A 27476-nucleotide genomic window follows, 5' to 3' on the forward strand; every position below is an offset into this window, starting at 1 on the left:
TATTTTGCAATACAATTATTTACAAATACATTGTTTCTATTCAGTCAACAGTTTTATGCTAACTGGAAGTTTTATGTCAAAGATTTGTTTTATTCACAATGTTTAATTAGATTGTAGTTATTTCCCTCATAATAGAAGACTGTATTGATTATATTGCATATAAGCATTTATTGCATATAAGCAACTTTGCTAATCAGAATTTGTAATGTCTGACTAGCTATGGAAAAAATAAACTGGATAAATTGGCAAAGATAAAAGACTCATGGGAAAGAACTACATTGTGAATAACAAAGCAGGATAAAAAACAATTAAAGGTTTTATATATATATATATAATATTATGAACTACCTATTAATATGAACAACTATTTGACAAGGGTGTTAGACTCATAGTTGGAGAGAAAATATGAACGAATACATTAAATAATATGATAAATTCTAAAATTTTCTATAATAAGAAATGTCCGTTTTGATTCAGCTTCGGTTCAGTTTATCAGTCGATTTGCACGATTTTAGGCATTTAATAACGGACTTTTATTTTGACGCATTACATTTTGATGTATAAATCAGATGGCTTCACGTTCGCGCATATAAAGTTACTTGATATCACACAATAAGCACAATATCTCTGCTCTTTTGTTAAATTAAAATGTCTGTCCCACCTGGATCCATTATCGTGTCAGACTGGCACCGCTGTGCGGATAGCAGAGAGTTTTTCAGCAAAATACTGCACAAGAAGAGACGGCGAAAGTTTGGTAAGGATGATTACCATGGATACAGCACTAGCAATAGGCATCACTTATAGTTTGTTCGCTATTAACTGTAGTCAACATAGAAATTAAATAATTATTTCGATTTTGTTAAAATAATGTGAAGGGCTCTTGGAGGCGCCAATGATGCCTCCCCAGATGAATGTGGACCTCGTTCGCTACAAGGTGTTTCTCTCAGGTAAAACTGGAGTAGGAAAGAGCGCGCTTGCTGCCCGTCTCGCTGGATTCGATCTGCCCAAAATTCACTACGAGACCACAGGTAAGCAAACTAATCACGTTTCTTCTTTTTTATTTTTAAATGATTGTCTTCGCCTCAGACAGGGGAATTGGGTATTAATAATATTTATTTAGACCTTTTTATTGATTGATTGATTGATTTTTGACACCTTCGAGTCAACGCGTACTGATGGGATTTTAGTTGGCTGTTTTTGCCACTCGATAATTGAGAAAATATCTAGAACAAATGCCAGAAATACTATACATTTACAAATTTATTTGTGGAACAATATGTTAATCATATAATCCGGAAAATTAATTATGTATTAGCACATCCCTCTTTAAAAACATTCAGAATGCAGATGTAAATGAAGATTTATGGCTCAGTGCTGCAGAAAAAAAATGCAATTTAGAAGAATGATTTGTAAATATATGTATTTAATTTAAAGCAAACACAAATTGATAAAATCCTATAAAATAAACGCTTTCTTTTCTTTCTAAATTACACTGAACATAAATCCAAAATGGAGTTATTGAGATTGTGTGCAGCCAAATTAAAACACTCTTAATTGTTGTATAAATGAATAATAGACTATGACAAACATGCTTAATAATATCCAGTATTTTTCAACCATGATATTGATAACGTTAAGCTTTCAAGATATGCAAAATCCCATCCAGCAGCTGCAACTCTCACATGGTCGCCCACTGAAGCTAAGCAGGGCTGCACCTGGTCAGTACCTGGATGGGAGACCACATGGGAAATCCAGGTTACTGCCAGAAATGGTGTTAGTGAGACCAGCAGGGGGCGTTCAACCTGTGGTCTGTGTGGGTCCTAATTCCCCAGTATAATGGTGGGGACTCTATACTGCTCCGTGAGCGGTGTCTGGCACAATATAGCTGCTGTCGCGTCATCCAGGTGGATGCTGTACACTAGTGCACTTTTTCCCCCAAAAAATGTGTAAAGCACTTTGAGTGTTCAGAAAAGCGCTATATAAATGTAAGGTATTATTATTATTAATTAGCCACACCAATAGGTGGCGATACTTTACTGAAGATAGTTTGCAGTTTCATCAGCAGAAGCCAGCTTCAGCACTTGCAATGAGTTCCTTGGCCGCTCTGCTTACAATCACAAATCAAAAACAATAACAAGGCCCTCAGACTATGCAGAGTCACTGATTCGATCCAAGACCAACGATGAGATGATTCCAAGGTTTCCATATCCTGGACCAGGCTGTGTCCTGAGCAGCTACTGTGGTGGTCATGGAGGAGTGGAACATGAGACTGATTCCTGTGACGCTTCAGAGACAGACGAGTCTTCGCTGAGGCCAGCTTCCAGCCTCCCGCGCTGAGACTGCAGCTCTGCACAAGACATTTGGCCTGCGGAGAAATTAAAATGGTCGTACCCAACTGAGTCTGGTTTCTCTCAAGGTTTTTTTTCTTCACTTTCGCCAATTAGTGCATTTTTTTTTCTTCTCCGCTGTCGCCACTGGCTTGCATGGTTCAGAATCTGTAGAGCTGCGCATCGTTGGATTTGCTCTTCAGTGTTTGGACTCTCAGTAGTGTTTAAACCACACTGAACTGAGCTACAGTATACTGAACTGAATTTAAACATTAAAAACTGAACTACACTGTTCCAATTTACTATGACCTTTTATGTGAAGCTGCTTTAACACAATCTACATTGTATAAGCGCTATACAAATAAAGGTGAATTGAACTGAATTATACTCTCACATAAGGTCATTAACTGCGTCATACATCGGTGTTCTATCCTAATTGGTTAAAACACTGATAGACTAGGAAAATTTCCATGTGGGTGCTTGCGTACAATTCTGAACAATATCTTAAGCATATAAACGTCAGACATCCACTAGACTGTTTAGAGCTGACTCCACACACACTTAAAGTACAATCTGTTTCTTACCCAAGGCTGAGTGTACTCTCAGCTGTCTTTATCAAAACTGGTTAAAAACCTGTCTAATCTACATTCAGGCAGTTATATCATTACTACACAAAGTCTATCTTGAATAAAAAGTAGAATCAGTTTAAAAAGAATTAACCGTAAAAATAGCAAAATCACTTTAGACATTTTAGATGTTGTTTCCGGTCCTCAGCCCTTCTGTTTCACTCGAGTTCTCCGTGATCTCTGACCTAGTTTGGTGGCTCCTGAAAATAGTTACACAGAAACAGGCAAATGCACTGAACATTCTTATATTAAGCAATGTGTAACTTTATTCATTATTCAATAATCATCTTTAATAAAAATGATGAGAAAAGGATAAACGTCGATCCATGCTGAGACGGATTGGAAGGTAGAAATCGGAATCCTTCAATACACATAATTAAACATTATCCGTGATTAATTTCCACCCATTTTAATAGCAGTCTTGCTTCTGGAAATATTTTTCTGAGTTTTTCTTTCATGTTGTTTTTTAAAGCGCTGTAAGTAAAAAAAAAAACACCTGCCAGGTAAAGTGCAACATTAAACATTTTGAAGCCAAGACAACTATATAGAAAATAAACAAAAAGCAAATGGAATTTCCAAATGATTAAAACATCATATGGTGTATATTATGTGCACAGCTAGTGTTTTTCAGCCAACGCTGAATTCCGGTGAAAGGTTTCTGTGACTATTTTAAATTTTATAAGGTTCCATCAACAGCGTATTGTAATTAAAATACAATCAGTTAAATAAACCTAAGCATTCATTTAGTTGTTCATACATAAAAGAGATGATAGATCGTGTAAATGCTAGCACCGTCAGTACCGGCAAGCTACCGCAGAAACTATTTAAAATACTGAAGTAAAATAAATGTTCATATTTTCAAGAGATGGCAGGGAAATTTTTTATTTAATGCAGTGCTTTTTGTCCAGTCTGAGACCCGCTTTATATCAAATATCTATTATGCTGTGAATATCACTTATATCACTTATAAAGAAAACGGATCTTAAATGTGGTGATTTTGTAATGGAAAGGCAGTTCAAAGAAAGCCACCGGGCTGATTGGCTGAAAAATAAAAGTCTGTGTGCATTTACCCCATTGACGAGTGTAAAGCACTTGTATGCCACAACAAAGTTGTAATTAGAAATGAGAAATTCTGGAATTTGATTAAATCAAGTTTCCAAACTTGAGTAGCAATTGACTGAATTGAACTATTATTTTTAGTCATTAACAATGAAACCACACTACAAAATGTTTTATGCAGTTACAGTGAACTATAGGATATTCTTTGTGATCTAATCACATCATTCTTTAAAGATTATCAATTATTGTTTTCCTCCTGTGGAAAATGTGAATGGAGTTTAAGACTGCTATGTTTTTATTTCTCTACTATAGGCATAGAGACTACTGTGGTCTTCTGGCCTGTCAGACTAAAAGAAAGTGGCCGTGTGCTGTTTTTCCGCTTCGAGCTTTGGGACTGTGGGGAAAGTGCCATGCGAAGATTTGACCACATGTTGCTGGTGAGCAGTCATTTACATTTTCTTTAAACTACATCTTCTGTTTCACTGTTAATGTATTATGTTGTCAACCTTTTCTCTTCAGTCCTGTAAGGAAAAGGTGGATGCCATCCTTTTCCTGTTCTCCTTCACTGACCGTGGTTCCTTTGATGACCTTACCAACCAAATATCACGGATCACAGAACCTTTAGATCATGTGGTTAAATTGGTGGTTGGCACAAAGTATCCTTCAGAGAGATGTGCAGAGTGTCTATTTGGTGTAGAATTGGGGTTATTATCAGATCAAAAACAAATATTGTTACTTAAAATAAATGTTTACCTTAAAATAAAAACGCATAAAATACGCAAAAAAAGTAAACGAATTTTTAAATAGTAAAATATTTTATCCATTTCATATGTTTCATAATATTTTACTCATTTTACAAGTCTCCTAGAGTTATACAGTTGAGTTTTACCATTTCTGAATCCATTCATCTAGGTTTCCAGGTCCACTTTTAGCTTAGCTTAGCATAAACAATTAAATCGCATTAGACCATTAGCATCTCGCTTAAAAAAAAAAAGTTTTTATTTCCTTATTTAAAGCTCTTCTGTAGTCACATTGTGTACTAAGGCCTACACAAATTTTTTTATTTGCTTATTTCTAGATCAATATGGCTACAAACTATTCTTTTATTCTGGGATCATTTCACAAAAAATTGGAGCGTTCCTTTGATTCATGTACATCCTAGTGTATAGTAAAACATATTGTGTATTGTCATTATTCTTAACAGTGCAGGTTTGATTTATTTATGCACACAGATGTGACGGAGAGCGACGTGACACATTTTCAGGAGGTGTGGGGTCTTCCGGTTTTCCGAGTGGGAGGTGATGTGAGTGCCGGGCTTGGTGAAGTAGCACCTCTGCTAAATGCCCTTGCGGAAAACTTGTGGCACCAGGACTGTATGGCCGCTTCATCTGTCTCCATCTCTCCACAGGCTGCTCTCAGAGAAACAAGCTCAGAAATCATTGTATAGACCATTTTGAGGGATGTAAACCAAAACAATGGTCCTGACCTGTTTTGTGTTTTACATTTAAATTTTCCATAGCTTCTGAGAGTCCAAAAAGTTTCACATATTGATAAATATTGTTACAATAGCAGTTATAACATCAAGTTATGATTGTATCGCCTCTTTTAAAGATATAAAATAGTTTGACAACAAGCAGGAAATGTTCATGAACTAATGACGTCACCACACTGAAAAGACATAACTAGGGCCAGACAGAATCGGCGCGAATTTTTTGCTATTTCTGCTGAGAATTTTGTAAAAAAAAAAAAAACAAGCTTTGAGAAAAAGCCAGGCTTATTTTGGCAAGTCATTTTTATTAATGGTGGATTCGGTTTCATAAATCAAATTTACGATAGTTCAAACTCACTTACTCTGACAACTTAGGCTGGTGAACAGAAACATAAAACAATAGTAAAATGTATTGAAATGTTGTAGATTGTATTTGATTCGTGTGCAATAACGTGTTTGAATTTAAATGTATTATCGTTCTATTCTAAAAGATGTTTGGTGTATGTATATTTACTATTAAGTGACTATAAAGTTTTAATCATTATTAAGAGGTTAAGTGAATTAAAATGGCATCAAATTACGACAAGCAAATGTTAACATTACTTTGATTAAGCTTGAACTTAAGACTTAGCCTGAGAGTTAACCTGCTCTGGACCAGGCTAGTTTGCCAGCATAAATTGCCAGAGTAAGTGAGTTTGAACTATCGTAAATTTGAATTATGAAACAGAATCCACCATTAATAAACCTGACTTACCAAAATAAGCCTGGCTTTTGCTCCAAGCTTGGTTTATGGAACAGCCCCCAGATCCACTTATTTGGTAAACAAAGCAAGTCTCTTATATAATATATCTACGAAAAGACAAAAAATATTACTTTACAAACTGTATTGTAAATAAATCATATGAACATTTTATTATTCCTATTGTTATATTACAATAATATTAGTGAAATTAATTTAAAACTGAATAAATATAAATTTACACACCTTTACACAAAGAAATAAATAGATTCAATGATGGGCTACAAATCTGGAAATCTGCCGATATCTGTGCGTGCATATTTCGTGTGGGCCTATCTATAACTCCTAATCCAATATAAGACAATATGTGTGTGCAATATGCTGCTATGGAAATAAATGTTTTGTTTTTCAATTTTTACATGTTTTTTAGACATTTCAGTACAGTGTTAAGTGCAAATATTTTAGAAAGTTACTAATAATAAAAATTTGTTTTGAATAAATGAATTCGCTTGTGATTTCAGTATAGTCACAGAGGAATTTTTATGTATATATATTTAGAAATAAAAATTTGAAGTCAAAATAAAAATCTGTGCAAAGTATAACATTTTTGTTGAATAAACCAAATTATGTTTATTAAAGCTATAATAAACTATTAAAATGCTCAAACTAGCATCCTTCCATCAGGTTTCACATCTTTGTTTCAATCCATAATTCACAAGTTTTTTGTTGTGTGTTTTTGAGCTTTAATCGTCAACAATCCACCTTTCTCTAGAAACGATGTAACTGACATTGGATCCACATCAGCTGGAAATTGGTACTTCTGTCGAATGACGTCCAAAACTGTGCGATCTGATGCCAACTGATTCATAAGTCAGGGTAATATTTGAAAAAGACAAACCAAAAGAGTAAATACAATATATTTTTTGTTTAGTGTTTAAGCTTAAAAATATTTGGGTTTATTTTGCTTACCTTTTCTGCAAAGACTTGTATTGAATTATTGGTTGAGGTTACTATAACTTCTTCTGGTGCAAACTCGCTTACATTCACTGTTAATACGTAAATATCTCCAGAAGTGCAGATTTCGCCCTTTGAAAAAAAAAAGCTTATGGTTAGTTCAGGTGTAGCAGAGTTTTTAAAAAGTGGGGTGATGGGGGGAATTATAAAGCATCCTGTTTGTGTTACATTAAAATTGTCTACAGATGTGTTCAAACAAGACTTTAACAAAACTCACCTTTGAGATGTCTGCCATTGTAGATTTGTTAGAAAGCAAAGGACAATTAATCAATCCTTTTCTTCTTCTTCTATAAACGTTTGACGCTGGCTTTCTCTGTGTTTTTGTTTAGAATAATGCAGTGCTTGCTTTTATACCCCTGGCTGTGTTTGGGTTTTGGGTGAGGCTAGCATTGATGTCTATGTGCAGAATGTGTCATATGAGAAAGAAGAGGTCATTTTGTAGGGTGATATTAAAATCCTCTTCCTATAACGGTTTGAAATTAACTGTAAAAACAACTAAAAATTGCAAAGGAAATGAATGTAATAATTATTAACTGCAAATGTGATTTCATAATTACTGGAAAATAAAGGCTAAACCTTGCAAGAAATGCAAAACAGTAGCTGGAGAGCTAATGTGAAATTCTGCATCCTCATTACAGCTGCCATTTCAGTACTAAATGTCAGGTTCGTTGTTTTTCGTGTACGTAATGGAAGGTTAATTTACAGAGTAATAAATCACCCCAACCAACAAAAAGCTTCCTTTCCACTTAAACGTCAGCCTAAATCGAGATGGGACTTTTATTCTGAAAACATTCGCAGGGGGGTGGCCATTTTGTAAACCGTCTTGCTAGTTCTAGCTTCATCTCGTCTTCCGTAATCCAGTTCATTGACCAATTTTGTCGGCGGGCTTTTTTAATGTGACAGAAATACACACCTAGAAACCATTTTCGGTCAACAAAAGTATCGCGACACACTCGCAACGCGCAAGACTGTTTAACCAGATCCAGAACTTCTCGCTGTTTTAACGAAACGACACCTCGCGCCTGGCCAGGCAAGAAAGGCCACAATGAAGCTCACAGACAGTGTGCTGAGGAGTTTCAGGGTTGCGAAGGTTTTTCGGGAGAATTCCGACAAAATCAACTGTTTTGATTTCAGTTCAAATGGAGAAACTGTAATATCGAGTAGCGACGATGACTCGATTGTCTTGTACGACTGCCAGGAAGGAAAGTAAGTCGCTTATGGTTTACTCGATATGGTTGTCCTGCAACTGACTGACGTTGTTCAGTTTTAATTCAGCGTTTGTTGTGTTTTATGCGGGTTACTGTGAAGGGATAAATACCGAGATCTACTACTAATGTAATTTGTGACATTTACTGTATGTTTATAGCGAGTGCTGAGTTTTGAACGCGTTTGTGTACTATTAGCGATCTCCGTTTTATAATTCGGATCTTTCAAGTGAATCACTTGAACTGAATCAAGGAGCTTCGTTCCGTTTTATCAGCTGTTTCCAGTCTATGAAATAAAAATGAACTGCTGAAAAATGACTGTAACTAAATTTGATTCACGATTTGTTTGTTTTGTTCTGTAATTCTAATGTATTTGTAAGTCAAACATAAGTTATTTAGCAAGAAATTGAGCAAATATGAGTCAGAAAATAGCATAACGTTAAATGTAAAATAAATGTCTACAAACACGACTTCTTTATTTGGATTAAGTGTTTTTGTTCGACTTTTTGAGCCCATTGGCACACGTTTGTTAGTGTTTTAATCACAAATTATCTTCATTTTGACCAATATCAGAAATACGACTATTTTGCTTCTTAAATGTATATTATTGATGTGGGAAAGGAACCTTTAGACATTTGCACTGGAAAGCAAGACAAAAATGTGCTACAGTAAAACTTATTTGCAGTCATATTCTTGTTTTGAGACTAGTCAGTTATTTAAACTATTCATGTATTTTCTTTCGTAAAACCCTAATTAGACATAACGTAGTGACATAAAAGAATCGCCGAATCTTGAACCGATTCTTTCAAATCGGTTCTCAGAAAGAACCGATTCTCTGAAATGATTCTAATGTACAGACGCGTGCTAACTGTTAGCTTCCACGCCTCCTTCTAAACTAATCGTCCACCTCCTGACTGTAAAATCAAATTATGTTATGAATATTTGCGTGATATGCACACACGCTACTGCATGTATCTATCCAACAAACCAGATTAACCATTTCCCTCTTTAAATCAGACCCAAACGGACGCTTTACAGTAAGAAGTATGGTGTGGATCTCATCAGATACACCCATGCCGCCAACACCGTCGTCTACAGCTCTAACAAGATTGACGGTAGGACTTTTTACCAAACCTCAGTGTGACAATATGCTGTTTTTTACCCCCAATTTCTATTATTTTAAGGTTTAGAGGTGAAATGCTTGTTCACTGAGCCAGTTTTAACTTGTTTTATTATATTTCTCAGTGTTATGACAATTGTGTGCTGCCTTTTTTCACCCGAAGTTCATTTGCATAAAGACGTATTCATAATTATATGCATCCGTTTCTATGTAATCATGTATATATTAGTTATATAAGAGGGTTTTCTTAAGATTTTCTACTGATATTTGTGTACGGCTGTTTATCTTTGCCTGTTCTGGGTTGAGGTAGTTGTTTGTACAGTTTTTAGGGTCTGTTATTCTGCCCTGTTAAGGAGCTAACTGTACAGACTACTGCCTTGCCCAGGGTTGAGCCCATTCATCTGACATCGTATACAGTACATGTTTATATTTTCCCTTATAAAGTCTTGTTCTAGTTGTTATACTTTGACACATTTGTGCTGCCACAGATACTATACGATACCTGTCTCTACATGACAATAAGTACATTCGCTACTTTCCTGGACACAATAAAAGGTGAGGAACCATGCCATTAAATCATCGTCTTGTTTTTGTACTTGAAATTAGAGTTATATGGCTTTTTGTGTGGTTTTTATTCTATTTTAGGGTTGTCGCCCTGTCTATGTCTCCTGTTGATGACACATTCATTTCTGGCTCCCTTGACAAAACCATTCGTCTGTGGGACCTTCGCTCGCCTAACTGTCAAGTAAGCAGTTTTTTTATTTTGGGTATGTGTTTTTCTTGTTAGTGTGTACTTGATTCTAATCATGGTTGTGTTACAGGGCCTCATGCACTTGCAAGGGAAACCCGTGTGCTCATTTGATCCTGAGGGGTTGATTTTTGCTGCCGGAGTGAATTCTGAGATGGTCAAACTTTACGATTTGCGCTCTTTTGATAAGGTACCTGTATAAATGTGCATCCAAAGAACTGTACTGTTATATCAGATGTTTGAAAGGTAAAAAAAAATGACAAATGTCTTGTCTCAGGGCCCATTTGCCACATTTAAACTGCAATATGAGCGGACGTGTGAGTGGACGGGTCTCAAGTTCAGCAATGATGGAAAGCTCATTCTGGTCTCCACCAATGGAGGAACGCTCAGAGTGCTGGATGCTTTCAAAGGAGCCGTTCTTCACTCGTTTGGGGTAAGAAATTCATTTTTTGTAAAAGCACTCCTGTTAGTTTTTCATTTATTATTTCATCATTTATTATGGAGGTCTCATACATTAAGTTTGCATTCATCTCAAGTTCAAAAGGAACATTCTCTTTCAGTGTGTGCAATGTGTATTTGCTTTTGCAGCACAGAAAGTTTTCAGACTTCAGCTACAGTTTTTGAGGCTCAAATTAGATGTTTTTTTACAGACAGCCAATCCAATGAAGACCATAAACTAGCATACAAATTAGTTACAAACCTATGTAGTTTCATGCAGGAAGTAAACCTGAAATTCCTGATGACTCATTTCAGGCAGTTCAGAATCTTCCATTTGGGGGTTAATAACTTAATTTATTATACACTTTAAAGGTCTTGTGAAGTGCTTTGAATTGTGCATTTTTATTCAGTGTTAGACGTAAGCTCAACTAAGGATGCACGAGATTGGAAAAATCTGATATTGCAATATTTTATTGTTACACCTGGCTCAAAGTTGTAACATTAAGGGAGACTACATGGCGAAATAGTCAAAAATAATTTTTATTGTAACACAATTGGAATTAACATCAAAACATCAGTATGAAAAGCAAGTGAATGGATGCGATAAGTGTTGTCAGTGCTAGTGTATGGATGCAAAACAAAACATGAAGGCCAAATTGGAGCGCAGCTGTGTCCAACTGCCCAAACAATGAATGAACAGCAGCCCTGACAAACTCTCTCACTGAGTTTAAAAAGGGGAATGACGAGCATAAGGTGCGCTGAAGGCACGCCCCAACCTACAACAGACAAAACATACAAAAACACAAACCAAAACAACGCAGTCCTAACATTATTTTTCTGTGATAAATATTGCGATATGAATACTGTTTCAGAAGATGGTTTGAATAGCTCAATTTGACAGTTTACTAAGGAGTCTAACAGTATTCGGATACAGAAATTGAATAATTACAATGCTTTCTTACTTTGTCTTGTTTCTAGTCCAAACATCAAAAAAGTTCCAAGTATCAGAAAGACCAAGTAAAAATATTGTTTAGTTTTCACTGTCAGAAGAAAGAATAGAAAATTAAGAGATTTTGCTTGTTTTGGGGAAATTATATGCCAGTGAGGTAAGTGAAATAATATTGTTTTCACAATTATTCTCCATTAATAAATACCATAAATACAGTGATTAAATACCATTCTGTACCTCCTGGTCAACTATAATTCAACATTGCATATCTTTGCGATGTGACTATTGCGGATGCGTACATTACTATATCGATGCTGAAACAATATATCGTGCAGCCCTAATCACAACTGAAACATGAAGAGAGAGTGGGACATAGTAGCTCTTCTCCTTTAAAAAAATGAGCCAATGGGGTTGCTATGCAGCATTGGTCAACAGTCTGGATTCACTCTTCCTCTGGATGCACTCTTCCTCTAGACGTAGTCACTGTGTGGTGTTAAAGTGGCTTTCACACTAATTGCAGAAAGTGATGAACTATGAAATCCAGTTTTTTCAAGTTGCTGTATCGACCGAAGTGCATGAACAGCAGATGGCGCCATCAACTAGCTTGTGTGTGTGCTGTGATCAATTCAAAATAGCTCCATATATTGTTCACTGTGGATATTTTGCTCATTTATGCTTACTTCTCTATGGGTAAACCACACATGTTTAGTGGAAAAGCTAAGTCCACTCAAATAACATGCCAATGGAACATTTATATACTTTTCATGCTGCTTGCTAAAGTGCTACTGTGCTGTCATGGCAATGCTGGTAAATTGACGCCTCTCTACTCATTCACTGTCAATAAAATGTGGTTATTTAATTGGCTTGTGTGTTTTTGTTTTTTTTAAACCACTGTAATTTGATCTTTTGAGGTAAAAAGTTTTTCAAAATTACTTAATATTATTTAATAAAATAATAAATGACGCTTTTTTTATTATATATATATATATATATATATATATATATATATATATATATATATATATATATATATATATATATATATTATTATTATTATTTTATGCAATTACTTATTGGCCAAGTGCATTCATTCAGAGCGTCCCTAGATGATATCAGAAAAAAAGATAATAGGGCACTTTTAAGAGTGTTTCTCTTTCACTGCAGGGTTATAACAACAGTAAAGGTGTCATTTTGGAGGCTTCTTTCACACCAGACTCTCAGTTCATTATGATCGGTAAGTCTTCACTTAAACTTCTCACAGGACAACAAAAGGACTTGAGATGAGATTACAGAGATTGATCGTGTCTCCTCAACATTTGCAGGATCAGAGGATGGGAAGATCCACGTGTGGAATGCTGAGAGTGGGATGAAAGTAGCGCTTCTGGATGGAAAACACACTGGTCCTGTTACCTGTCTACAGTTTAACCCCAAATTCATGACCTTTGCCAGTGCCTGTTCTAACATGGTAAGACTTAACCGAAGGTAGACACAAATCTGATGTTTGTCATAACTTACTGTAGATGTGTATGGAATATGTGCAATATGTCACATTTTCAGAAGTAGTTTTGGGAGAAACTTGGAGGTAGTTATGAATTAGTTAGTCACACGGTCCTGCGGCTAAATGTCTGATGCATATGGCACACTTATCTGGAAACACTTTACAGATCATCAGTCGTCCTCTGATTTCTGGGAGTCGAGTATACAGCAATCTTAATCAGTCCACCTGGAAACAAGTCTCATTGGATAAAAACTGCTACAATGTTTATCTCAGTCTGCGTCTACATACATGTTCTACTGATTTCCTATATGTTTTGCTGACAGATCATTAAGGATATTGATGCATTGTTGTTGTAAACGTTTAAAGACCTGACTGAATGACGCATGTGGCTTGGCCGTCATGGCTAGGCAGTCATTCTATGGACTCTTCCATGCACCTACATGGGACGCAAGACAAAACCAATGGTTATTGGTTGGTTAAGGTGTCAGTCTGAAATGGCATCATGGGTTGTCAAATCAGCCAAAATTCCCAGACCTTCAGCCATCAGTGTATGCCTTGGTATTCCTGTTCATCTCAGTGGCATTTGTTTGCTTTGTGCATTCGGTTAGGACAATCATAATATTTTACTATAAAAGTTTCACAGAATTTGAATGAATAAAAATAAAATTGCTATACGCTGTAGTCTGAATATTAAACCATAAAGCAAATATTTAAGCAGATGTGTTTTTGTTTGTGTATATAATAAGAATATTAGCCTCGTTTTGAAGTAATATTGTTTATTTTTGGGAATTGTTATGCAGACTTAAAAAAAAAAAACTCAGGAGATGAACCCAAAACAGCTGTATAAAACAGTCTTTTTAGTTTAAGATATTTTTAGTCAGTAGTGTTACACTGCTTATTTCTTTAGTAATCATTGGAGAAATAAAATAAGGAAAATTATGTTAAAAGAGGACACAGGGTTGTCAAATTGTCCTTGAAATCTTTTATGAGTCTTCTTATATTTGTGTAAATACTGCAGTTGTCACTAATTGTCAGCCAGTTGATATCTATATGTATATTACACTCTATGACAAACATATTCTGAAATGTCCCCTGCACAGGCGTTCTGGTTACCCACCATTGATGATTGATGGGCAGCTGTCATCAGTCGGCCTGTGTTGTTCTTCCAGCAGGTGGCATCATTCACTCTTCTCTTGGCACACATGAAGATGTTCACCGTGGGACTTTTGGACTGTAAATAGATTGGGCTTGATGCCGAGTTGTATTTTTTTTTTGTTCATTTTATATTTGTATGATTAAAACGTTTTTGTAAAACATTGTAAAATGATCTGTTCACACATTCTGTTTTGTTTGAGGTTGTAACAGTGCTCAATGAAACTGAGGTGATGTAAAACATCCTGCAGAATTGACCTTAGCTCTCCAAACTATACCAGAAGTCAGCTCCTGTAGATTTAGTATCGTGTGCGATCTAAAGAAAAAATGTAAATGGAACTTTTTTTTAAATAAACATGTTTATACAACTTTCCAAAGATTTGGTTTTGAGGCCTTTCAGACCTGTAATGCTTCTAGCTGTTGTGTGTAGTCCAATATAATTGTATCTGAGGGATACTGCTTTTATACCATTATTTTACCTGTTTTTGTTGCATTTTCTTGTAATATCAGCATTGTAAATTGCTTATAAAACAAATTTTATAATCAGTATACACTGACCACCCTCTCTGAAGCTTCATCTTGTTTTGTAACTTATTTTGCACCTAAGGAAACATCACATTTATATATATGAGCTGTAGCTTTGTTGTCACTGTAATTTGTTTGATTTTTTAATCCAAATAGGTATTTTTTATTCAGGTTACAGGTAGCCTCACACATTACTCCTCTACTTTTCTTCTATGAAAGTTAATATAATCATTTCTTGGAAACTTGTTTTTTCATGTACAAAACTTGTCACGTTGCCCAAACTTTTAATGTTCAATATGAATTTATCATAATTTAATTTTAAGATTTCTTAATTTTAACTAAAAATATACACAGAATAAAAATAAGCCATTTAATTTTTTTTGCCCAAATAAAATTTTCCAAAAGTGTGTATTAAAGAACCAGCTGTGTCAGTCAATCACATCTAAGAAACAGTATATTTTGTTTTATTTTCAATCAAGCTGTAATGTCAAATATCAAGTAATAATATTAGTACATTGTGTGTAGTTAAGAAATGAACAAACTTATGTTTTAGCCATGTTATTAAACTGCATTAAAGGCAATACTCATTTTGAGATGTGAAAATTACAGTGACTTTCAAAGCAGTTATTTTTGTGGCCTAAAAAGACCTTGCGCTTTTCTTAAAATTGTGTTTTTGTTATTTTACTGTAAAATATGCATTCACAGCATTTTGTTTAATTTATGGCAGAAATGCCCAAACTAGGGCCTGCAGGCCAAAGTTGGACCATGGTAACCTTTGATTTGGCCCACTATCCCACCTGAGAAGAGAGGGAGAATGATAGGAATAGTTTCGAGATTGTCAATTTAAATTAAATGTAACCCTTTGTTTGTTTGCTTTATTGTTAAAAGCTAACTAAAATTAAATGTTTCAATCAAATGGTGGAAATTAATCAGATTTTGTTTAAATATACTGTCACCTGACAATGCAGAGACTTTGGTGAGCAGAATTCAGCCTTGAACTCCACTGTTAAAAATGTGACTGTTTTTATTGCAGTAAGTTATCATTTCCTTCCCAGTGATGGGTAGCAGTGTGAAACGTGCTGGATAAGTTGGTGGTTCATTATGCTGTGGCGAACCCAGGTTAATAAAGGGACTAAGCCGAAAAGAAATGATTGAATGAAGTTTTAAAAGTTATACAGCATTAGATAATACAATTTAAAGTAATATTTTATTTATTTTGAAATATTAGGAAATAAATTAGGAAATTACCCATGGCAACTTTAATGTAAAAAAGTTTGGTATGTTTATCCTCGGCCCACGGCTCTCAATGATATTTGGTTTTTGGGCCTTTATACAAAAACAGTTTGGGCACCCCTATGGGGTTACGTGCTTATTTGCATATTTATTTTAGAGAATGATTGGACAAACGCAGCACATCTGTTTACAGTGTTGCTGTGTTTACCTCATTTTATAATTTGCGAACTTTACTGTATCAAGCTTATCCTGAAAGGAGCTGTAAAGGTGAGAACGAAGCTGTTCATCATTCAAAATATTGAGTTATATTTCCACATTATTATTTTCGTCAAAAGGTTAAATAGGCTACCACAACGCATGTGTTCAGGATAATCGGCCTGTTCCAATATGGGGCAAACTACTGGCTTACGGTCACTCAAGTTTCGTTGTTCCACACTGTGCATTTATGGCATATTAATATTGAGATGAATGGTCTATCTGAAAAGCTTCAAACTGTTTAGCAGGTGTTGTAACCCTGGGTAAAAATAGCCGTTAACCCCGCTTTTAACGTGTTTGTAGTTTGTATGGCCTTTGTTGTGTAAAAATAAAGGCATAATTGTCAAGCTAAAACACTCAAAATTCATGTTTTGAAAACAATAAAGCAGAGAGAAAAGGGTTACATTTGAAAATAAAAATGAATATTAAAATATTTCTTTACAAGGTGATTAAAAGCTTGTAAAATGATGATTAAATATGTTTACAATTTAGAGCTCAAGCTAGGGCTGGGCCGATAAACGGTATTATATCGAATCGCGATAAAATTGATGTCAATAACAATGATAAGCTCTGGACTTTTTTACTCTATATTGATCTGAGAGCCAATCACACAGAAGAAATGTGCAACAATGGGAAGTGTTTTGATATTAGAGATGTACGTCATTTTCGGCCCCAGTAAATATTGTCATTTAGTCGACCCTCTAATTTATGGATTTAGCAATTGTTGGGGTACTCTTGTAAATCTGGAAGCATTTACAACTTATATCGAAATGTATATCGTTATCGTTCAATATGGAAAACAATTAACGAGATTGCATTTTTGCCGTATTGCCCAGCCGTAGCTCAAACCTAAAACGTTAGTTAATAATAGTAATAACCAGTGGTGTAAAGTAACCGATTACAAATACTCAATAATTAGGTAGTTTTTTTTTTTTTTTAGTATTTTTAAAAATGTGTACTTTTACTTCTCCTTGAGTATTTTTTTAGTGCAGAATTGTTACTTTTACTCCACTACTTTATTATTTCCTGACTATGTGGACTAGAAAAATTTGTCCTACGATTCCTGTCCAATCAAATCCCACATAGAAAGTAAATCGCATCATACTGAACTACCTTAAGACATGCAGCAAACTAATTAGAAGCATTAAAAGTTTCCAAGAAGATACTTTACACACAATGATCCAGAGACTGTTTAGACTGGATGTCACTGATGAGAAGAGGGTGGATGTTTACTGTATGATGACCGAAATGGCCTTAAACAATCACTAAATGCACTACAGAATGTTACGTTTACAAACACAATCACAAATTGCATGTAAACGCATCAACCGTTCCCAGTGTAATACTCTCTACTCTTGAGTACGTTTAAAAGTTCTACTTTTTACTCAGACTTTAAGTAATATTTACTTTTACTTGCGCTACAATTTTGGGCAAATAATAGTACTTTTACTTGAGTATGATTTTTCAGTACTCTTTCCACCACTGGTAATAACCGAAACAAATTCTCTCAATGAGTTTATAAAATTGTCTTTAAAGAGGGAAGATGATGACAAATGGGCAGTTCATTCCACTGTGGCAATCCCTGATAATCAAAGACTAAGCCAAAAAAAACTGTATGATTGATGACAGAAATACATTTGAATTCGTTATACAGTTCATTACCTGCTCAGTAGAGGGTAGTGTTCAGTTTTTTGTTTGTGGTTTTGAGTAATTAATTGAAAATGCAATGTTTTTGATTTCAAATCAATAGATTTAAAGAACTGGGGCCGCGCTGGGGGATGGTCTGGCTGTTACCCGAGGCCAGACAGTGTGCCTGCTAAATTTGGGGCAAGAGAGATCAGGTTCCTTCTGCAGGCACACACGATCCTGTCCCAGTTACAGGAGCCTTCTCTAACACATCTGCTGCTCTCACATGCCCTCTTGCTTGGATAGCTCACAGTCTGTCAAACACCAGACTCTTCATTTAGACTCATTCATTTACTTCATTCTGCTGCTTTCATACCGCCGTGTTTCTGATAGGTTAACGCACTTACCACTGCTTGAAAAAAGTTTGTAAAAGAAGATACTCCAGGTGACCCAACCTGAGCATTCAGCTTCATCCATCTTCTTGGCGGGTGGGAAGGCACCACACTGACCCGCCATGTTTCTGGTTCTGGTGGTTACAGAGGAGCTGAGGGAGTTTTTGGCCCGGGCACGAAACGGGACCGGCCGCCTCATCCAGGTGTTGATCAGAGACGGTGAGTCAGCAGGGGTCTGAGGGGTTCAAAGACAAAATAATTAAGCCACCAACATGTATTTGTTTACCAATAATTCCAATTCAAGATGAACCTGATTGTAGATTAACTCCAAACAATCGTAATCCTACAAAATATAGTTGTTAATTCTGATAAAAGTTCCCAATTAGTCTAATCACAAAGTCACAAACTATGTACATTATAATAGCATGTTTAGAATTTTGAGAATCTCCAATATTAATGGATTTTTTTTATCAATAAACCAAATTGTGGTTTCGTGGAAGAGTAACTTGTCATGGGTTCTTTCAAGATATTCTTATGTTTTCAATTGAGGAGTAAAATGTCATTTGCATTAATTTTCTCCATTCTTTAACTTTCTTCCCTGCATCATGCATTAAACTCATATTGAAATGTGAATTCTGATGCTGTTATAGTTATTTTCTATTACTGTATGTAACTAAACAAGGATTGGATTGAGAGTCTATGCAATTTATGTTGTAGGACAAGAGTTTAATTATTATTAATAATATTTCCTCATTGATTTATGCTTACCACAGCCTTTTTATTTTATTAAAATTTTTTTTACTCTTTTTACGAAATCCCCCATTATCAAACACTCATAAGTAATCATGAGGGAACAATCAGCAAATTATTCTTCTGAGTTCTGAAGTCATTTCTACGCTACTTAAAGACTGAAATGAAACACCTTTGAACTAATTCCTACCGGTTTGATGATCGAAACTTGACCATCTTAATCCTAATGAAGCCTAGAAAATATTTAAACTAAAAGTTTTAATTAGTATTACTACTATTAGCTATATATATATATATATATATATATATATATATATATATATATATATATATATATATATATATATATATATATATATATATAGTGCTCAGCAAATACAAGTACACCCCTCACAAATCTATCTTTTAAATTAATATTTTTAATAGGAAGCTATTCAATATTATTTTGTGCATATACATTTGATTAGTCAGTACTGAAGCCAAATCTGAAGCTTATCTAACAAAATAACTTGCAATAGCAGTCTGAAAACTAGTACACTCAAATTTATATGTTATAGAAAAATATTAAGTACAAATTTGAAAAAAGAGGAAAAATCAAGAGCAAAAAATTTTTAAACATTTTGTTTAATTTTGTAGGTTGTATTTTTGTTTTGCTATATTTTGCATGAATTTAATTGTATTATCTTTCAATTTCTAAATATGTTTGGTGACTAAAATATTATTTTAATAAATATATCTGTTTAATAAATCTGTTTTGTTTAAGTGCACCAATACCCATATTTACTGAGAAATGGATAAATCTATTAATTTTCAAAATAAGGTGTACTCAATTATGCTGAGCACTGTATGCACTTTTATGTTAGTGAAAGAATACTCAATTAATTATCTTCAGAACTGTGCAAATATGTAACTTAATTATTTTCCCCACATAATATTTTATGAAAAACAAATTACATGAGCAAACTGCGATTTGAACAAATAATACAGATATACCTGAAAACAGGAAATGGCATGTAAAAAACATGATTATGTATTTTGGCACAAGTTTTTTTTTAAAGTATTTTCTCCTTGAAAGAGTCAATAAAACATGTACCTGGTTGATTACTAAGCTGTAAAGTTAGTAAGACACTTGAAAGAAAAGACAAAATAACTCCTTAAAAAAGTCAAAATCCCTTAAAGACTGTTTATTTTGTTGTGATGAACATTTAAAAAATCCAAAGAACACTTTTCCACTGTGTCTGAATACAATACTACAGCTTGATTTGCTTATATACGAATAGTGTCACATTATCCATTGACTTTGTTATCAAGAGGTTACACCGCAATTATCATTTAATATATGAGAATCGGTTGTGTTTTAATAGTTATTTTAGATATGATTTTGATTTGTTGTTGTTTTATCGTCCAGACATCAGCTGACATGAGGAAACAGGAACAAACACATTTCACAATGTATTTTGATTCCTGATTTGCATGATGCTGTAGATCTTATGACACCATTTGATGTGGAAACGGGATGGTTCTTAAGGGATTAACCGTGCAGAGGTCAAAGTAATGGTGAACTGTTCTCTGTTGCAATAAATGCGCATGAGCGCAAGCTTGCGTTTGCGTACAAGTTCAAGTGTCAGGTACTGTTGAAATGTTAGCTCACTATCAGGTGACAGGATCCTGTTGCTGGGAAGGAAAGGGCAAAACACTATCAAATTTGAGTGAAGTCACTCTGCCATTACCTAACCTGACTTCAAGAAGTGCGCATGCATTCTCATGAATGAAACACAATGAAATGTCTTTGACTGTAGTGTTATTATTACTTTCATTCAGCGAGGATGGATTACATTCATTAAAAGTTATTTGTGAAGATCTTTATGATGTTTTAAAACACTGACCACAAACTTTTAAATAGATGTGTAGCAGGGTAAGGCCTTTAAATTCAATATCTTTAACGTTTGAATTGAGCTATTATGACTCCCATTACATATAGACTTGCAGGTTACTATGTCACATTACATATAGACTTGCAGGTAGGATCAGATATTTTATTTTTCATGTAGTGCTGAGGATTATGACCAATCATAAACCTTTTTGTTGAGATCGTTACACAATAGCCAATCAGAGGTGTTAGATTAGTTGATTAGCAGAATTTTGTTAGGTTTGTTGAGTGAATTGTTCGCTGTGGGAAAATCTCTCATCATAAACATCAAGTGCTCAAATAACATAAAATTATTTTCGTAGCTTAATCAATTATATATGATTTCTACTAATTGACAATAAAAGAAAACTTTATTATAATTTTTTGGTCATAATATTGCAGTTCGATCCTGTAATCCTGTTTCCTCTCTCCTGAGTTTTTTCTATGCTTTAGTTATTGAATATTGATTAAAGTTTATGGGGTAACACTTTTTAACACTAACACTTGGGGTAACAGGTTGTATTAGTTAATGGTAGTTAATGTATATAACAAAAAAATGAACAAAACTATTAGGTACCCAAAAGTATTAGGGTAAGTTTTTAATTTTAATATTTAAACAATAGTTAATTGAATTAAAGTTGTTCGTTGTTAGTTAACTTTTAGTACATTATCTAATGTTGACAAGCATGGATTTGGATTTTATTAATGCATTAGTAAATGTTTAACTATGATTAATAAATACTGTTCTGGTATTGTTCATTATTAGTTGATAAGTAAATCCATTTAAGAATGAAACCCTATTGTAAAGCGTTGCCTGTAATGGGTAAAATAATGTTTCTGACATTTAAGGCGACGTGGTGGTGCAGTGGGTAGCATGTTTGCCTTTCGGCAAGAAGGTCACTGGTTCGAGCCTCCGCTGGGTCAGTTGGCTTTTCTGTGTGTTTCATGTTCTCCCTCTCTTTGCGTGGGTTTCCCCCACAAGTCCAAAGTCATGTGGTATTGGCGAATTGGGTATGCTAAAATTGATCGTGTGTGTTCCCAGTGATGGGTTGCAGCTGGAAGGGCATCCGCTGCATAAAACATATGCTGGATAAGTTGGTGGTTCATTCCACTGTGGCGACCCTAGATTAATAAAGGGACTAAGCCGAAAAGAAAATGAATGAATGAATCTGACATTTAAAAAAAGATATTTATAGCATTTATGGTTCCATGTAGAAACAACACATATATAGAAAATTTCACCATCAAATTAATATAAAAACATTTTTTTATTTTGTGGAAAATTGTTCTGTAGGTTATTAAAATATTCTTCAAACTATGAAAAAATTGTCCTTTTAAAAACTTGTTACTGAAAGGTTGGGGATCCAAAAAAGATTCTATAGCATTATATTAAAAACATCTTGTTGAATTTTTAAAAGAAGGTAATGAGTTATATAAAAAACAGTTTTTAATTATAATATGGAAAGATCTTATTAAGATAAGAAATGTTATTGAAAAGCACTCCTATAGGAGGTGAATATTGGCCCTAAGGCAATAATGAGTAATGAAAATTTGCTGGTATATGTCCAGTGAAATGACGGAATTGTTTTTAGATGTTAATATCAGTATGTTAATTTTAAGGATATTTATAAGCTAGTGTGCTACAAAACTAGGGGTGTAACAGATCGCGGTTGATTCGTATGGATCACAACCCATGGGTTTCATGGGTTATTAAAGGTGTTTTCTGTCATTCGTGTGTAGCCTGCTTTAATGCATTCAGTGTAAGCTGCACAAATCATTATTAAAAGATTGGGATATCAACACCCACTCAACATTAATTATAAATGATGATGATTTGCATGTGTTTATTAATCCTTCAAAAAACACAAAAATCACGAAAGAGATTCAGTCTTTAGTTTTCAAACAGTCAAATAATACAGAAGTACTAGGATACCAGTTTATAGTTTAGATAAAACCACTGATAAATAAAATCACATTCATATGCATTTAACTTGTAGGTGTAACTGAGGCCAGCTAGTAAATGCTGTGCAGGTAAACCTCACTCCTCTGACCTCTAAAGGTGCTCTAGCGACAGATGCTAGCGGCCATGGTCTTTAGCCTTCTTGGTAGAGCCCCTGACTCCCATGCAGACGGTCGCAGGTTCGATACCAGCTTGGAGCGGGTTGGGTGGCGTAGAACCGACAGGGTTACATAGACAGCAATTTCATTATTTAACAAATAGGCGACAACCAGCCATCAAAAATATTCCACTGAAAAATTTGTCAAAAAGGACACATTTAGCAATGAAACATGAAGTTTTATGAGTGAATAGCTGAATCATTTATTGAAAATGAGACAAAAAATAATGGGTTTACAAATGATAATATTAGATTTATACATTTAGCGTTATCAGCAGCAGTAGTAAGATTTTTTCACAGTACTGAATATTTTACAATTTATTTTCACTCAGCTGATAATTTCTTTATTTTTTAAAAATAAAATTACAGATTCTAAGTTCTGTTTGTTAAACCAAAAGTGTCTAGCAGTTTTGTTTTTGTAATAAATGGAAAGCAAATTACATTTGTCTCCTCCCCTTTTTGGTTGATCCGAAAAATGGTCCAATGCATGACTAAAAAACCATAATGTAATCTGAACCGAGAGATTTGTGATCCATTACACCACTATACAAAACAGTGACAATTCACATTTAGGTCGGTGCAATAGCCTCGTGGTTAGCATGATGACATATGGTGCAGTAGCGCGTCAAGGTGTCCCGAGTTCAAATCCCAGCTCGAAGACATTTCCCTACCCCCTCTCTCTCTTCGCTTCCTGTCTCAAAACTGTCCTATCTAATAAAGGCAAAAACGCCAAAAATAAATCTTTAAAAAAATTAATTTCACATTTAGATGGTAAAAAACTGATATAAACATCCAAATCTTGCAGTTTTGTACTTGTCTAAATGGATACTGTCTAGTATCTCACAAGTCCCGCCCCCTTAAAGACACCTCATTTGCTTTCCTTTTGATGTGCTTGAGCTCAACCACTCTCACTGGCAGAGCTGTGATAAAAAAAGAAACACTAATGGCTGCTTTTATAAAGGGGAGCTACTCTATGTTACTCTCTTTGTGTTTCAACGAACAAAATTAACCCTGATGATACACTGAAGCTCTATGAAGTAAAACTACAAGCCTGTGCAAGAAGCTGAACATTATTTACTGCATTATTAACTTTAATCCACTCCCTCTTGCAATAAAGTAGTAGATAGTCTGAAGTGCAAGCTTATCATTTTTAGCTTGTTTTACCCTTGAGTTTCCACATGATTATCCGTGATGTTTTTCTCAAGCATGCATGATTTTTGCTAATAATCTAGCTAGACTGTATGACCATATTGGACTGTTGTTGCACCCATTGACAGTCTATTGTAGCCACATGTTGCTATATGCTTTTTGACTGTCGGTTTGACGCCTAGACCGCATGAAGATGTCTGGATCTGAGTAGATCGAGTTGTTTGGGGTTCACAGGGTGCCTTCAAGTCTCACAGAGATGATATTTCAGGAAGGATAAAACGGGTCAATGCAGTTTTTGGTGGACGAGTCATATGCGTATACTAACCCTCATTGGTAAGTCATGCAAACCACATGATCAAGCGCTAGATTGTATTCATAGTGATAGAAAAAAAGTATGCAGATGGTGCAGAATATGGGTTGTTCAGCCAGACTGTGTTTATCTGTGATATTCTCTGGAATGGGTGTATTTGTGACATATGTTTGTCTTGAAACTGGCACATATGTGTGTGTTGTAGGGGTGAGGGAAAGGCTGATGGAAAGTATGTGTCTGTGTTGAAAGCTGGAATGTGTTGCAGCTCAGAATAGCAGCCGCTGCAGCAGTAAAGCATCAGGAAATCCCCCTGCAAGGTCACTGCTGATTGGTGATTGACTGGTGGATGTGGGTGGATGATGTGCGGTGGATGTCGCTCTGGCTGTTTTTGACAGTGTGCTCATTAAAGGTTTATTTCAGCTAGGTGCAAAATCTTCCAGTCACGCTGCACAGCATTTAGATGCTTTAATCCACAGTACATGACCATGGTTGCAGCAGTTATAGCAGGAATTTAGTTTCAGTGACAAAACATTGAATCAGCTTTAGTTAACAATAATAATTAATATGAACTAACAATGTTCTAGTCTTTATTTTAGTTAGTGTTAAAGGATAGTCCATCCAAAAATGAAAACTCTAATTATATATTCATGTTTCACTTGGTTAAAACCTATTTGAGTTTCTTTCTTTTGTTGAACACCAAAGAAGATATTTTGAAGAATGCTGGATGCTGGGACCAATGGGGTATATGCGCACTGGCTTTAAATTTTTAGTCAGCCAACCCCATGTCTTCCGGTTAATTGTCATCCCATACAAAATCACTGCATTTAAGATCAGATTTCTTTAAAAAACAGCAATCTTCACTGCCTGGCTGAGATACAATATAAAGCGGGTATCAAACCAAACAAGAAGCACTGCATTAATTTATATTTCCCACCATGTCTTTAAAATATGGAAATTAATTTTACCACAGTGTTTTCAGTGTAATTTCTACACTAGCCTTCTGCTAATGATGGCACCTGCATTTAAACGTTTTTTTTCGGCTCTTTTTCATGCTTTAACAACCAAATGGACGCTTAAGTCTGTTTAACTGATTATATTTGATATACATTACAACATCGATGCTGTAAAAGCAAGCTTATGAAATTAAAAGTAGTCACATAAAGCTTTCACCGGAAGCTCATCATTGGCTGAACAACACTAGCTGTGCATATATTGACTTCTATATTATTATTTTTTTCTATTATAAAAGACGATGTGTGAGCATTCTTTAAAATATCTTCTTTTGTGTTCAACAGAAAAAAAATAAATTATAAAGGTTTCAAAAAACTGCATGAGGGAAAGTATTTTTTATTTTGGAGTGAACTATCACTTTAATTGCAGAATTTGTTAACAGTAGATAACACTAGTTAGTGAACTGACATAAACATGAACCATCGTATTGTTATATCAAAAAAACTTTAAAATGCTGTAAAAGTTTGTTTGTTTGTGTCATGTTAATGCAATATTTAACCTTAAATTGTAACCATATTGTAACCGATAAAACATAGCCAGGACTATTCTTAATAACTGAAAAAAAAATTGTTTACTGCAAATTTACTATTTACTGCAAATTATTGGCTGCAAACGTAAATTAAACATTAACTGAAAATAAATGAATTAATATTCAAACTAAAACAATAATAGTAAGGCAAGTTTATATAGTAAGGCAATTTATATAGCACAGTTCATACACAATGGTAATTCAAAGTGCTTTACATAAACAAAAAAAAGGAACAAGAAAATAAAAAATATTAAAAGAATAAGAAAGGATAAAACAGATAAAAATGTGTTAATATAGGTTTATAAAAAAATTAAAGAGAAAAGAAAGACAAAATATTGTGCAATCTGATGGACGTAGCACAGTGCTCATTCAGTAAATGCACAGCTAAACAGATGTGTTTTCAGTCTTGATTTGAATGTGCCTAATGTTGGAGCACATCTGATCATTTCTGGAAGCTGATTCCAGCAGTGGGGGCGCAGTAGCTGAAGGCTGATTCACCCTGCTTTGACTGAACTCTTGGAATTTCTAATTTACTTGATCCTAAAGATCTGAGTGATCTGTTAGGTTTGTATTTAGTGAGCATATCTGTAATGTTTTGAGGTCCTAGGCCATTTAGTGATTCATAGACAAGTAATAATACTTTAAAATCTATTCTGAATGTAACTGGGAGCCAGTGTAAAGACCCGAGGACAGGTAAAGTAAAAAAGGTTTTAGTAAAAAAATTAATTAAAATATTCTTTTTCTATAAATGTTCTATTAATGTTTGTTTTTGATTTTGTGGTTAATTGTGATCATTTTTCAATTTTTATTTATTTTTAATCCTAGTCAACTACTTGTTTTTTTTCCTGACTATTTAAACATGAAATACAAAAATACTTCTATACACATAAAAATGTGTGTACTCAAGCAAAATCAGCAGTAAGCGTCAGATTAGCACTTTTAAGTCTGTTTTCAGAGAAGCGCTGAGGACAGCAGGCTGGGAAGTGGACAGATGTACTGCTAAGTAGATTATTGATGTGCTAAGAGACGCTCACACAGAAGCAGAGCTGTTAATCTGAGTGTTGATGCCTACGAGTCCAGGATGTGACCAGCGACCACTGCTCACAGTAAAAAAAACGATGAGGAGGCTTTCAGTGCTTCGTTACAGTCCTTGCAGATTCCTTGCACAGAAGTGTGATTTGATCAGTGTGAAATTAACTGTAAACTGAGACAATACAGCAAGGCCCCGAAGAACAAGCAGGATCAGGTGTGGCGTCTACAACCTTTCATGCTTACATCAGTCACAAATTATCTATAGTGATTTTCA

At 34.7% G+C, this 27476-nt stretch overlaps 4 protein-coding genes across 5 annotated transcripts in view; 3 read left to right on the top strand and 1 right to left on the bottom strand.

The window, feature by feature from the left end:
* The first annotated feature begins 579 nt into the window (after positions 1 to 579).
* On the top strand, positions 580 to 6806 carry cplane2 (ciliogenesis and planar polarity effector 2). Its single transcript, XM_056460330.1, has 5 exons — positions 580 to 754; positions 876 to 1028; positions 4325 to 4449; positions 4532 to 4668; positions 5222 to 6806. Exons 1-5 carry the CDS (start codon positions 649 to 651, stop codon positions 5457 to 5459), a joined length of 759 nt encoding a protein of 252 aa, XP_056316305.1. The 5' UTR covers positions 580 to 648; the 3' UTR covers positions 5460 to 6806.
* On the bottom strand, positions 6807 to 7723 carry LOC130230986 (heat shock protein beta-7-like). Its single transcript, XM_056460331.1, has 3 exons — positions 7472 to 7723; positions 7210 to 7326; positions 6807 to 7099 (listed from the first exon to the last, which is right to left on the bottom strand). Exons 1-3 carry the CDS (start codon positions 7487 to 7489, stop codon positions 6953 to 6955), a joined length of 282 nt encoding a protein of 93 aa, XP_056316306.1. The 5' UTR covers positions 7490 to 7723; the 3' UTR covers positions 6807 to 6952.
* A 347-nt stretch (positions 7724 to 8070) lies between these two features.
* On the top strand, positions 8071 to 14913 carry wdr82 (WD repeat domain 82). Its single transcript, XM_056460329.1, has 9 exons — positions 8071 to 8460; positions 9477 to 9574; positions 10068 to 10134; positions 10225 to 10324; positions 10401 to 10517; positions 10605 to 10760; positions 12879 to 12948; positions 13037 to 13179; positions 14313 to 14913. Exons 1-9 carry the CDS (start codon positions 8300 to 8302, stop codon positions 14340 to 14342), a joined length of 942 nt encoding a protein of 313 aa, XP_056316304.1. The 5' UTR covers positions 8071 to 8299; the 3' UTR covers positions 14343 to 14913.
* Positions 14914 to 18238: 3325 nt separating this feature from the next.
* LOC130230987 (twinfilin-2) overlaps positions 18239 to 27476 on the top strand; it is a 29484-nt gene continuing 20246 nt past the window's right edge. For both annotated transcript variants that reach the window (XM_056460333.1, XM_056460334.1), the window contains exon 1: positions 18239 to 18614. In XM_056460333.1, coding sequence (XP_056316308.1) covers positions 18518 to 18614 — 97 coding nt within the window. In that variant the 5' untranslated portion in view covers positions 18239 to 18517. The remainder of the gene's footprint in view (positions 18615 to 27476) is intronic.

This window comes from Danio aesculapii, chromosome 6, assembly GCF_903798145.1.
Source record: "Danio aesculapii chromosome 6, fDanAes4.1, whole genome shotgun sequence".
Taxonomy (NCBI): domain Eukaryota; kingdom Metazoa; phylum Chordata; class Actinopteri; order Cypriniformes; family Danionidae; genus Danio; species Danio aesculapii.